The sequence below is a fragment of the Macrobrachium nipponense genome, chromosome 36, assembly GCF_015104395.2.
Source record: "Macrobrachium nipponense isolate FS-2020 chromosome 36, ASM1510439v2, whole genome shotgun sequence".
NCBI lineage: Eukaryota > Metazoa > Arthropoda > Malacostraca > Decapoda > Palaemonidae > Macrobrachium > Macrobrachium nipponense.
In genome coordinates this window covers 31,517,925-31,533,055 of record NC_087220.1, presented here as the reverse complement: position 1 = coordinate 31,533,055, position 15,131 = coordinate 31,517,925, and the positions used below count along the sequence as shown (strand labels likewise).

Genomic DNA, 15,131 nt, shown 5'->3' with positions numbered 1-15,131 from the left:
TGCTATTTGATCATTGCATAACATGTTCCTATTCATCATCACACCAAGGTCTTTAACTGCTTCCTTATTTGTGATGGTCTCATTATTAGGTCCCTTATATGCATATAGCTTTCTTTCTCTGTCTCCATAATTTATTGATTCAAATTTATCAGAGTTAAATACCATCCTATTTACCTCTGCCCAATCATATACTTTGTTAAGGTCTCTTTGTAGAGCGTTCCTATCTTCATCACAAGTAATTTCTCTACTTATTCTTGTGTCATCTGCGAAACTACTCACTACCGAATCCTTCACATTATTGTCTATGTCTTCAATCATAATAACAAACAGTATTGCAGCTAACACCGTACCTTGCGGCACACCGGATATTACCTTGACTTCATCCGATTTCTCGTCGTTTGCAATAACTATCTGTTTTCTGTTGTGTAAAAATTCTTTTAACCATCTTCCTACTTTATCCACGATATTGAGTTTTCTAATTTTCTTCGCTAATATATTATGGTCTACTTTATCAAAAGCTTTTGCAAAGTCTAAATAAACCACATCTGTTTCATTTCCGCTTTTCATATTTTTGAATATGTTCTCACGGTGGACTAACAGTTGGGTTTGTGTACTTTTTCCGGGTACGAAACCATGTTGTCCTTTATTAAACAAATTATTTTTTATTGAATGTTTCATAATATTTTTCTTCATTACCCTTTCATACACTTTCATAATATGTGATGTTAGACTCACAGGCCTATAATTACTTGCCTCTAGTCTTGATCCACTTTTGAAAGTAGGGGTAATATATGCTAATTTGTGCTCATCATAAATCTTGCCTGTATCTACACTTTGTCTTAATAATATTGCAAGTGGCTTTGCGATAGAATGAACTACTTTCTTTAACAAAATAGCAGGAATTCCATCAGGCCCTGCAGCAGCTCCATTTTTAATTTCATTAATAGCCTGCACAATATCAGCTTCATTAATATCTATGTCAGCTAAATATTCACTATTTTCATCCCTTACTTCTATATCATTATCTTCATTATCTATTCTAGGGGTGAATTCTCTCTTATATCGTTCTGCCAGTATGTTGCAAATTTCCTTTTTTTCATTCGTTATTCTCCCTTCAATTCTCAGAGGGCCTATTTCTATTCTTCTTTTATTCATCTTCTTCGCATATGCGTATAATAGTTTGGGGTTTTGCTTGATATTTAATAGGGTTTTTTCTTCCAAGTCCCGTTTTCATTTTCTTTGATTGTATAATCTTTTATTCTGCATTTTCTATCTTACTTTTTAGTTCTATAACTTTCCATGCATTTTTTCTTTTGCAAGACCTTTTTTCCACTTTCTGATTTTCTGGAACAAGATCCTTCTGTCTCTTGGTATGCATGAATGATGTTTACTTTTCTTCTTCGGTATATATTTTTCCACTATTTTCTCCAATATTTTATATAATATCTCCGTATTTACCCTTATGTCATCACTTACGAAAATGTTATCCCAATCTTTGTTTAATTCTTCATTAATTTCTGACCATTTTATATTTTTACTGTAGAAGTTGTATTTTCCATATCCTTCCCACTTTTTCATTTCTTGCTTATCTCTATTTTCACTTGCTTTGGAATGAACTGTTAATTCTATGACATTATGGTCTGAAATATTCGCATTATAAACTATTATTTCTTTAAAATAATTCATCTCGTTCACAAATACTAGGTCTAAAGTATTTTCCTTTCTTGTTGGCAGGTGATTTATTTGTTGAATGTTGTATTCTAGTAGCATATCTAATAGCTTTTCAAATTGCCTCTTATCTTCTGCACTACTATTACTCTCTTTTTTATATGTATAAGTACAACCATCTCCTATTCGTTCTTTCCATTCTACGAAAGGAAAGTTGAAGTCACCAGATAGGAGAATAGTCCAGTCCTTGTGATTTCTACATATATCATCCAATTTTTCAATTATTAAGTCAAACTCTTTAGTATTAGGAGGTCTATATATTACTATGTTCATCAATTTTTCAGATTCAAATTCTACCGCTATTAGTTCACATTCTGAGTTACTATATTTCTCATATATTTTTCCTTGTTTTTTGTCTTTCCCATATATTGCGGTTCCCCCTTGATTCCTATTTTTTCTATCTGATCTATAAGTTTGGAACCCTTTTATTTGATCATCATTCCCAGTCTCTTGGGAATACCAGGTTTCACTTATATTCATTATATCTATTTTCTTTTCATTTTGGGTTAGTTCTTCTAAGTACTCTATTTTTCTTTTTGAGTTTGAGAGAGAGACGGAGAGAGGGAGAGAGAGAGAGAGAGAGAGAGAGAGAGAGAGAGAGAGAGACATTTAACATCCATCCCGACCCAGGACGCCTTTCTTATCCCAACCTGCTCATTTGTTGTATAAACGCAGAGGAAAAGGTAAAGAAGGTCTAGAGTAGACTCTAGAAGAATCCAGAGACTACGGGACTATCACAGATCTCTCCCGAGTCGTCGTCGTCGTCGTCGTGGGGTGGGGGGGTGGGGGGGGGGGGGGGGGGGTGGGGGGGGGGGGGGGGGGGGGGGGGCGGTAAGCCTAAAACTCCTCTTCTTTCCAATTTACTATAGGGGGAAATCATATTTATGTTAGGCTTTCATGGCGAAGAAGAAGAAGAAGAAGAAGAAGTTGCTGTTGCGAGAGGCTGCTCTGTCGTGTCGATGTAATTCCACTCTCAAATTGTTGAGGGCGCCCTCCTTCTCCTACTACCTGGCCCTCCTCCTACTACTACTATACCAGGTGGTGCTAAGCGTCGGAAAGAGAGAGAGAGGGAAAAGAAATTGACGTACGATTCTCGCTATCAAAAGGATCCGGAGGAACATCTTTTTTGGTCTTTTTTGAATGAAATGCGCAACGTGAAAGATAGAAGCCTCCTTTTAAAAACGTAGGTTCTCAACGCCAGACTATGGCTTTGTACTTCGGGTTCAACTGTAAAAAAAACACCATCTTATTCTTATGCTCTTTTACCAATGATAGAAAAAAGAAGGCATATCATCCACTAAGCAGAAAGGAATAGAATGTAGAATTTAGGCCAAAGGCCAAGCGCTGGGACCTATGGGGGTTATTCGACGCTGAAACGGAAACTGACAGTAGAAAGGTTTGAAAGGTGGATCAGGAGGAAAACCTCTAAGCAGTGGCAATTAATAAATAATTACTAGGAGAGGATGGAAAATGTAATGGAAGAACGAGAATATGAACGCTGAATGACCTCATAGATCCCAGTGCTTCTTGGCCTTTGGCCTAAATTCTATATATTAATTCATGTTCACTCGCCAGACCTGAGAAGAAACCATTTCACTGCGTTGCTTCGAAGGATTCCGATAAGATTTCGCAGACATATCCCTTCGATTGCACCATCTTCGTCTTCTTCTTCTTCTTCTTCTTCGTATTCTTCTTCTTCTCCTCCTCCTTCTTCTTCTTCTTTTTCTCCTCCTTCTTCTTCTTCTTCTTTTCTCCTTCTTCTTCGTCTTCTCTTCCTTCTTCTTCTTCTCCTTCTACTTCTTCTCCTCCTTCTTCTTCTTCTTCTCCTCTTTCTTCTTCTTCTTCTTCTTCTCCTCCTCCTTCTTGTTCTTGTTCTTCTTCTTCTTCTCCTCCTCCTTCTTCTTCTTTTTCTCTTTCTTCTTCGTCTTCTCCTCCTTCTTCTACTTCTTCTTCTCTTCCTTCTTCTTCTTCTTCTTCTCCGTCTTCTTCTTCTTCTTTTTCTTCTTCTTCACACTCAGCTCTTACCCAAATATTTTGTGAGTGGGACTTGATGCACCTCTAGACAAATGGCATACTTTACAATAAATCTCGACTGAGCCTTATTGAAAAGCCAAGATGAATTGCATTATTATTATTATTATTATTACTATTATTATTATTATTTTATTATTATTATTATTATTATTATATTATTATTATTATTATTAGCAGTAAGCAAACCTTCTCGGATACATGTCTCTTATAGGATATTATTATTATTAATTATTATTATTATTATTATTATTATAAAATGCTGGAAAACCTTCATTAATACAGGTTTCATTGAAAATGACAGTAATAAGAAGAATAGAGAAACTTCTATATAAAATAAACGCGCCTGAAATAGCCACTATTTTCAATAAAACCTTTATTATTATTATTATTTCAGCAGATGAAACTTATTCACATGGAACAAGCCCGCCAAAGGGGCCACTGACTTGGAATTCTTGAAGCTTCCAAAGAATATTGTCCGTTCCAACCTCCCACCGCTAAGGACACCACAACACTGCGGCAGTAACTGATCATGATACAGAGCCAGTGATGTTGTCATCGCCCTGTGAAAGGCGCGAACTCGTTACAGCTAAGCGGCATGTCACGACAAATGCGTTTCATTTTCAAGGCAATGTTGAATTGTTAGTCCACTGGTAAACTTCGTGTTTTCATTTTCCTTTATCATTCTTATAAAAGCGATACTAAATGCCTTCTATTATTCCTGGCGTTTCACTAACTGATACGCCTTCCTTGAGCTCTGCAATGGCAGCGACCAATAACCAAACGTTAAACTGCACACTTGCAACCAAAAAAAAAAAAGAAGGTCGAAACTGATGACCAAGGGGGGGAGGGGGGGGGGAATGAAATCAGCATGCAAATTGCTTTGCCCTGCCTTCGAAAGAGTCCTCCCCTCCCCCCACCACAGCGACACAATACTGCTTTTGCCACAAACCCTCTGATCAGTATGACAGATGTTACAGTCGACAGAATTCGTTCTCTTTCACTCCCGCCCACCTACCTATCTCCCGAACCCCGTCCCCTTCCCCAGTCCCACTGTTTGATGAGAGTTTCAGACGCTAACTGCTTGAATAAAAAAAAAAAAAATTATTTCGGGGAAGTATACTAATTAACATTCAGGATGGCGAAAGGATTGGTCAGTTTTTCTTCGAAAACTATCTCTCGTTTTGCGAGGTTTTCCGTGACGAAAGTTGGCATAAACGGGTGACAAGTCATTCGGGGCAATTTCCCTTTTTTTTTTTTCTCTCAAAAGTTACAGAATTTACGTCAGGGCTCCCTTCATCTGGACGTAAACGATTGCAAAACGTGCCATTAGGTTCGCACCCTTTTCTGAATAACCATAGTGTATATATTAAAAAAAATCCACACCGAGGGTTTCACTTTGAAACGAGAGAATTTTAAGTCTATTATTATTCCGTGGAATTTATGAATTAGGCGCAATGACTTTATACAACTGGAAATTCAAAAAAGAGACTCACTGCAACAAGACACATAGAGCAATATATATATTTTTTTATTTTTTTTAGCCACTGAAATGGCTAAAAAAATATTTAGGGAGAATCAGATTTTTTTTTTTCAGAAATACCCAATACGAGAAAGTTACCGAGCTGGATATAATATATATATATATATATATATATATATATATATATATATATATATATATATATATATGTATATGTATATGTATATGTTATATATTTATATATATATTATATATATATATATATATACATACACATTATAATACACTCACATCAAAACCAGCTAAAACTTAGGGAAAAAAAATTAATATCGAACGATTTCAAGTCCAATTCTCAAACCCTGACTGATCTGCGTGAGTCAAGATGGCCGTGCACGAATAATAATAATATAATCGGTTTAAAAGGAGGAGAGAGGGTTTTTTTTCCCCCTTTGGAATCGAATCCGACCGAAAGTTTTCTTCCTTCCAGTTGAGCAATTGAGGTCAAGGAGAGAGACAGAGAGCGGCTGAGTATGCCTGCGCCATTTCTCTTGACGTGGATTGATGTCCGTGAAGAGTTTGACGTTTTATTAATATTTTTTAGCGAATTAACTCAAAGAGAAGGCGACAAAGAACAACTAGCGCTGGGACCTAAGAGGTCATTCAGCTCCGGACGGGGAATTGATAGTAAGAAGGTCCGAAAGGTGTAACAGGAGGAAACTTTTGCTGTTACGAGAGGGTTAAGGATAGCAAGATGGAAGGAGAATATGAACGGAGGAACAGTAAAAGGAATGCAAGCGGTTACAGCTAGGGGGGCCTTAAGAGGGGAGGATGCAAAGAACTTTTAGTAATGCCTACAGCGTACCTCGTGAGGCGCACTGACGGCACTACCCCACAACGGGGGCACGAATTGAAAGAGACAATAAATAAAGTGCAAAGTGCTTCAATGGGATTAATTGATTGAGTGACTGGTTTATGAAACAACGTAATTGTTTCTATCAAAGGTTTTTGACGGAAAAAAATTGATACTGTATTTTTTTTCTAGGCAACAAGTTCATTTCTTATTAAACATATATACATACATACATATATATATATAATATATATATAATATATATATATATATATTATTAAATTATATCGATGGTCACGGTTTTGACAGCAGCGTCAATAATAGGGAAAGCACTGTTGCATTCTTTATCTCTAAATCCTTACCGGCTTCCCAATTTACTTTAACTTATCATTTCACTCTCCGAGTTTCCTCTTTTCTCTCACATATCGAAAATTTTCTCTGTGGAAGGTTGCTCGATGTGAATGCCTGTTCATTTCCAATTAACAATCCACACACCATTTCATTCTGGCAATTCAATGAGAGAGAGAGAGAGAGAGAGAGAGAGAGAGAGAGAGAGAGAGAGAGAGAGAGAGAGTACAGGTTTCCTTGATGACACCTGTAGTGTCGCCCATTGGCTTCAAGGACACCTGACACCTGACAACGCTGAAATCGGAAACTGAGTAACAAGATTTGAGCAAGACAAACAAATTAACAAACAAACAAATACACAAAAAAGCAAGCTAAATAAAAGCGTATAATAAGGATGCCGTCAGCAGGGACTTCAAGAGCGTTGCCAGATGGACGAGAATCACAAAGCATGACGCTACTCAAACTGCTACAAACGATGGCGATATCACACGTGTGAACTGCTGATTGATTAGAAGTTGCGAAAACTACAAAGACACAATACAGCCTAATTATCAAAGGCGAAAGATCCAGGCCGAAGCACCCAAAAGGGCTCTGGGAGGAACATCAAGTACAGCAGAAAGCAAGATGGAAAACTTCAAAAACTCTTTTTAAAAATTAGCATGGAAAATCTTGGCGTTGTCCAAAGATCGGGGAGCGTGAGAGGGCGCTGTTATAAAAGCGTGAGTCTGAGAAACGAAGACTTCAAGTGACGTCATGAGCGAGTAGTAGGGCGGCTTCCAGAAGCGTGAGGAGATTATTATTATTATTAGAATTTCAGTAGATGAAATCTATTCACGTGGAACAAGAAGCCCGCCAAAGGGGCCACTGACTTGAAATTCTTGAAGCTTCCAAAGTATATTGTGTTGTTCATTAGGAAGAAGTGAGATGAGGTAATGGGAAATACGAAAAAAAGAGATCCCACCTATTAAAAAATAACAACATTAACAAATAGATAAACAGACAAAATGTATCAAAATGCACGGAGAATAGTATTAGGGTGATAATGTATTCCATTTTGGTTGAACTTCTGAAGTACCAACTGCACGGCATCCTCTGGGAGGCTGAAGTTCCACAATCCAACGCTGTGAGGAATAAAGAAGAGCCTCTGGTACTGAGATGAATTTGTGAATATGAAAGATCTCTAGATTTTAAACAGGGTTATGAGCATGAATATACACAGCTAAGAGCACTGAAACGTGTCTAGTGACCAGGTAAAGTTAGCAATGTTACTGAATTAATACTAGCCAACCAAAGACGTACAACTGTAATCTGTTCTCGGCTAACACCTGGTAACATTCACTGTTAAGGTCGATTATACTCTGTTTTTTTTTTTCCATCTGTCCACTTGCCTGTGGTGTTTGCGTATGGTAACACTGCGTCCCGGGCTTTAGATAGTTACGCTATGTGTGAGTTTTAGGTAAATAAAAGGATATCTTGGTGTACATTTGCAACTGAAAAGTGTTTTAATGATTTACTCTACATGCGAATTACACCATTAATATTCGAAATAGGATATTGTTATTATTGTTGAATGTAAGCTGAATATAACTATCTATAGCCCGGAACGCAGTGTTACCATACGCAAACACCACAGGCTGGTGGACAGATGGAAAAAAAAACTAGTATAGTCAGATATGGAAAATATTCCCCAGGCTCTGAAATACGAAACTGAAGCCTTAAGATGCCTTTTGCACAATTCTCAGCCTGAAACCCCTCGGTGGTAGCGGGTTCGATTCTCGGCCATTCCATTGAGGAGTGAGAGATGTGTATTTCTGGTGATAGAAGTTCACTCTCGACGTGGTTCGGAAGTCACGTAAAGCCGTTGGTCCCGTTGCTGAATAACCACTGGTTCCATGCAACGTATAAACACCATACAAACAAACAAACAAACAAACAAGATAAGTTCATTAACAAAGAACATTCACAACCAGAACTGAATGAATGGATCCTGAATTTAAGCAAAATATTTCAATGTATTTCAAGATGAACATTTATGCTGTCTTGTTGATGTGCAGTGTTTCGCTAAAAACACTAATAAAATTTTGTTTTCCAACCCAACACTTTCAGACAGTTTTATAGATACCCTACTCATGGAAAAGCCATTATACTGTATATGTCTGCCCTGAATCATTACTATATTACCTTTCGCTAACTTAATTGGTTGCTACTCTGGCTTGATATCTACTAAACATGTGTAGTGCATCAGGGGCCAACTCCATTTAGTAAGCACGAAAGTAAAAGTAAATGCAGGGATTAATACAAACCCAAGTTGCAACTTGAGTTCCTTTTATTGAACTTCCCTTTAATTACAACGCTTATAACTAGGTGGCGCTGGAGAGGTGAGGCGCGATTTTCAAATGAGTATCAAAGTACAGCTCAACATACTACAACATGGTAGAAGGAAGCTCAATGGGGTGCCGAGTTTAGTACTAGCCCCTCAAAGTATTAAATGCACCCATTTCTATATTGTGTGGTCGACAAATTATATAAATAAACGATATCTTTGATCCCCGAGGGACATCTGTCATATTTAGTACTATAGTAGATTCACACCGACTGTGCATCTGCTGTCTAGGCCCATCCCTTACGACACTCCTCATTGGCTGTTGATTAGCCAATCACAGGGCTGGAAACTCGTAGTCTTTCTCGAGAGAGTTCACATAGACAACATCTACGTTCCATCCTCTTTCAAATATTATAACTTTCATTACACCTCAGTTCTACCTGTAGAAAAGGAGTGTTTCCCAATTCCATCACTAAACATCATCAAGCCAATGTGAACTCTCTCGAGAGACTGAGAGTTTTCAGCCCAGTGATTGGCTTATCAACAGCCAATCAGGAGCGTCGTAAGGAACGGCGCTGGGCACGAAATGCACCGGTGAAGTGAATCTATTCTAGCACCTCGGAGTGAGTAGGTGACGTATAGATAACAAAGCCGAAATAGCACCTTGAATTGTATACCCCACACAGAGAACTAAAGGGGGGTGATTCTTGTATTACTGTGTGGAGAGCCACATGAAATCTTCATGCCTATACTGTAAATTCTTTTGATCTAATTATATTCTTTTTTCCTCCACAGGAACCCAGACAACGGACATCACCTGCTGCTCAACGGACGGCTGCAACGGAGCGGGCGCCCTCAAACCCTGGCGCCATCTTGATGCCGTCTTGGTGGTCGCTGGGATCTTGACGATCATCGGATTCACTCTACCAGTCCATTAGCTGTTAACCCGTTTGAATGCCGATCAATACTCACCCTTATTGCATCATCAACCTCTTGACACAGCTGCTAGTGTAGAATAATAATAAGAGTAATAATAATAACAATAGCAACCCGGCTGGGACGAGGCGTTCCGCTGCTAAGGCTACCAGATGACAACTGCCCTACGGACTTCGATACAGAGTTGAAATAACGGCTCACTCACTGTCAGCCAAAGAGATGATGTTCATCGATGCTTGCACACTGCATCGATCACCACTCAGCAGAGGAGCCAGCTGTGAAATCAGTTCCGCATTTTCTAAATAAGCCTCGATCATAATCGATGGGAACGAGCTAGTACTAGTCTCGTCTACTTGCCTGCTTCCGCGAGATCATGATGAACCATCTCGAACGTAAAACTTAAGTTTGGATTCGATTACATGAGCTTACGTAAAGTGAAAGTACAAGCAAGGCAGAAATGGAATTTGGAAAAATCATGAGAAATGAAAGCCACGTATATACTAAGGGGAAAAAACATTTCCTTCTCACTTTTAAGCTATTTGCGCACTCACATCTTCCCGCTTTCCCTAAAGAGGCACATAACGTGAATGCCGTCACAATATATACTCGTATATTTACTTAAATTTACTGTTCATTTATATATAGACATTACGTACTATACAAACGTACTTCAATGTATGAATCAGCTCAAACCGGTGCAGCTTAGAATCTCCAGACATCACTCCGTAGTTTTCATTTGCCTGAATAGATTCCAGTGCCGTAGAAGTCCTTTTTTTCCTTTAGATGCTAGGGATAATTCTGAAGGAAACCTGATTAGTTACTCTCTCTCTCTCTCTCTCTCTCTCTCTCTCTCTCCTCTCTCACTCTCTCTCTCTCTATAGGATTACTCTTCTCTAGACGTAAGTTGTCGAGTGGATGCAAGAAGAATCAAGGTCCCTTTGACATAGAACCATGAATCAAAATAGACTCAAGTCATCTCGCCAGGAATGACGGGAATTCAAGACGATACGAACCAAAAAGGACATCATCACGAACCGAATATGCTGTTCTATATATTATGTAAATAATGCTTCTTCTATAGCTTCATTCAGTGCATGAACTAACGCTACTTTAAACTTGGTATAAAGTTCTGTACCACGGAGAAGTCAATCAATGTACAGTAGGCTTAATTAACATAGGCCGTCAGGAAGATGTACTATATATATATGTCTGAATTTTCTAATATCATAGGATATTGTAGAGTATGTACTTAATTAAGCTTTGTATACACTTTCTAAATACTCCTTAGAAATAACTTTTTTTTGGATCATTCTCTGTAGTCAGTCAATATAGTACTATGTAGCAGATCTTGTCCACTTGAGTCTAACGATATATATATACACTTGTGAGTCTGTGCGCGCATACGTATATATAATACTCATGACTTGATATACAGCACTGGGTTGAGTTATTTCTTCCAAGTAAGTAAGGTAGTTAAATCCAGCAGTATTTAATTTGCGTAAGAATATCTCACCTAGTCGTAAACATTAGCGAGGTTGTACTACTTCTAAGGTCGCTTGGACTCCAACAAGAGAGTAAAAAAAAATATATTCGGTTTACATTTGTCCCCTTTTTCTCGTAGTGAACTAAGCGACGGCTCATGGTACCATTAATGCTGTAAAGTATACCTGTGATAACTGTGTTGAACATAAACAAACAAACACGAAAGACGCACTTACAACATAACACACAACGCACATACACAAAACGAAATGCTCTACATCAGCTGCAAAAAGACGTAGGGAGCGGTATATAATCATTCCTTTAGATAAGTTCGTTTCTATATTTATTAGACTAATGATAAGTACACGATCAAAATCCTCACGAAGACACCACCAGAGAGACAAGAGAGCTTCGGTTCGAGCGAGACACGAGCGAATGGAAGCAGTTGGCAACCTGCTACGCTCCATGTCAAGATGAATTCAACAAGAAAGAAGCGAGAGATATATAAAGGTTTCCGTATTTAAATCGAGATCTCATGTTGTTGCAGCTTTTGGTATTTTAAAAGTAACTCTGAGACATGAAGTGAGAGACGCTTCGCATAAGGAGCAATGAAAGTAACGGGTCCCTTTGCAGGAGAAAAAAAAAAAAAAAAAAAAAAAAAGCGTATGGTCAAGTAGTACTTATTCGACAAACAGACCTAATTAGGTAAATGTGGCGCCGTCGTATTGGTCGTAACTAGCTATTACGTTTCATTTCGTCAATTTTATTTCGTTTACAATTCCTTTCACATGATACGCACCCCTACAAGGAAACGATGATGCAGATTGTCGTGCTACACGAAGGTAAAACCTCCATTGTCCATAAATCTGTTACTTCCTCGTTTGGACGAGTGGGTTACGTCCTCGCCTACCGATTCGGTGGTCACGAGTTCGATTTCCCCCCGCTCTGCCAAAGTGGAATCAGAGGAATTTCTCGATATAATGTGGTTCGGATTCCACAATAACCTGAAGTAGGTCACATTGCTAGGTAACCAATTGGTTCCTAGCCACGTCAAAAAACATATCTAATCCTTCATGGAAAAGTAAGAGAGAAAAGTAACAGAACCCTATAGAAGCGATGTCATTTCATTAATTATGAAAGGTTGGCAGTAAGGGAAAAGGGAAGGGCAAGGAGAAATCCAGAGCCTTGCAAGTAGAGCAACGAAATAGTTCTTGAAACCCTCTATCCGATAATGATTGATTTCCATGAATGAGAGACGAGCTGGTGAGTCGGTGTTACAAGGCAGCCGCGCAAGAGTTCTTCCTTGAGCTCGTCAGATTAACGGCCGATGTCATTCTACGGAAAAGAGATAAAGAAGCCCTTGAGCCAAGAGGAAGAGGAGAGAAGAGACAAAAGATGAACCGTTCGAGACGAACCACTTGAAACGTGAGGAGAGCGTGAGGAGAGCAAATCTCCGAGACCGAGCGGACAGATAAGAAACACTTCATGATTCTATACCTGGGTTGACGACAAGGAATTGAGGTGACGTCCAAAACGAAATGCCTGAATTTTTAAAGCGGGTATATAGAATATTTCCGTGAGAAAGAGAAAAGAAGAAGATATAAAGGTAGCAAAGGAATAGGCCGAATTAGACCTTTATGACCATGAGATCAAATAAAAAATGCGCCCAAGTTTCTTCAGCGCAATCGAGTTTTCTGTACAGCGTGTAATCAAGGCCACCGAAAATGGATCTATCTTCCGGTGGTCTCCGTATAATGCTGTAAGAGCAGCAGCGTCCCATGAAACTTTAACCACTGTCCGGTGGTAGCCTGGCCTATATCGTTGTCAGACGCATAATTATGGCTAATTTTAACCCTAAATAAAAAAAAAAAAAAAAAAAAAAAAAAAAAAAAAAACCACTGAAGCTAGAGGGCTGCAATTTGGTATATTTGATGATTAGAGGGTAGATGATCAACATACCAATTTGCAGCCCTGTAGCCTTAGTAGTTTTTTAAGATCTGAGGGCGGACAGAAGAAGCCATCACAATAGTTGTCTTTTCAGAAAACTGAAAATGAAAGGCAATTAGATGATCTGGGTAGATAATTGGACTAAAACTATTCATTTAGCTGGACGAACTTTGAACTGACATCACCCACCGAGAGGATTATTATTATCGATTCAAGTTCACCAATCTGCGAAATGAAGAAATCAAGTCTTCAGTGAGAACCTCAACATCGCTGGACCAGTCAAAGTATACTATACTTTAACTCTGCGCTGGACAACAGAGTATATGATAAGATGATTTGCAGAGGCAGAAAGGGAGATGATGTCGATGCGAGAGAATGCAGACAACAGACGTCATATGTTAACATTGGCGGCATTTAAAATGCAGCACGATAAATATAGCGTTAGGCTTTGATAATGAGCAGTGAACAGGAGGACGCTGATTTTTTTTTTTTTTTCTGGGGGGTGGGGGCAAATACTTTTTCTGGTTATTTTGTCATTATTTGGGAATGCATCAATTCTACTTATTCTTTATAGGAAAAAAGTATGGCATTTTTTTAATATACTTTATTTTGTCAATATTTGGGAATGCATAATTTGCATATACTTTTTTCTGTTTTTTTGTCTTTATTTTGGGATGCATAAATTTGACGTAATCTTTTTAGGAAAAAAGTATGGAATATTTTTTTTTGCATATAACCTTGTCTATTTTGTCATTATTAGGGAATGCATAAATTTTACGTAATCTTTATAGGAAAAAAGTATGGCATTTTTGTCATTATTTGGGAATTCATAAATTTTACTTAATCTCTATAGAAAAAAGTATGGAATTGTTTTGCATATAGCTTTTTATATTTTGTCATTATTATGGAATGCATCAATTTTGCTTAATCTTCATAGAAAAAGTATAGTAGAATTCGGTCGAACTTATGAAAGAGAACAATTTAAAAAATTTTAAAAAAATAGGTCTATTAAAAAAGGCAGAAAAAAAAACTTTCAACTTAATTTTGATCGCCTCTTGTCAAGCATTCGACGGGACTGTAAATTGCAATATCCCGGAAACAGGAATCAATGGGCACTAACTACTATGGCTAACGACCTCCATTATGGAGATTTATTGCCAAAAGCACCTATTCTCTATCTTGGGTTCAAGTGTTATTGACCAACCCGACATCCGACCCCTCTCAAAGTTATTCGGCCAATAAATCAATCCCGGATGGACTGTCCTATCATATCATGCAACCAAACTACTGTATTTAATGAAAAAAAAACGAGTTTTATACGATATCAAATTGAGGTTTGGAAGGTCGTAAAAAGATAAATAAAAAAAGTGGGGGTAAGTGTCCTTAATAACGGAGTGTAATGTTAACATTTTTATCTATTTATTAATTTAGCAATTTTTTTTTAATAAGCGAGATCTTTTCTTTCTGCATTTCTCCTTAGTTCGTCTTACTTCTTCCTAATGAACACCTTAATATCCTTTGGAAGCTTCAAGAATTCGAAAGTCCGTGGCCCCTTTGGTGGGCTTCTTGTTCCATACGAATAGGTTTCATCTTTTAAATAATAAATAATAATAATAAATAATAATATTCTTTGAAAGTTATAATTTCAAGTCAGTGTCCCCTTTGGTGGGATTGTTCTATACGAATAGGTTTATCTTCTGAATAATAATAATAATAATAATAATAATAATAATAGTAATAATAATAATAATAACCAAAGAGCAAGCTGATATCGACCATAAACGCTTAAATGAAACGATGGAAAGGTAATTAAAACCAAGAAATGGACAAAAATAAAACTATTCTCGACACCACTGCTACACGTTCATAGAATCGGGGGCCATTCGCCGTGACCTCAGCTATCTATATTACGAAGAAAGACCTCGGCAGCCGGACAAGATCACTCTAAGCAATGACCTAAGCAACCCAGCATCGCGCTTCTAAGCAATGACCTAAACAGTAGA

At 37.9% G+C, this 15,131-nt stretch overlaps 1 protein-coding gene across 1 annotated transcript in view; it reads left to right on the top strand.

Moving 5' to 3' along the window:
* LOC135203552 (uncharacterized) overlaps positions 1-14,726 on the top strand; it is a 490,768-nt gene extending 476,042 nt beyond the window's left edge. The window contains exon 4 of the mRNA XM_064233290.1: positions 9,559-14,726. Within this exon, the coding sequence (XP_064089360.1) occupies positions 9,559-9,701 (143 nt within the window). The 3' untranslated portion in view covers positions 9,702-14,726. The remainder of the gene's footprint in view (positions 1-9,558) is intronic.
* The last annotated feature ends 405 nt before the right edge of the window (positions 14,727-15,131 follow it).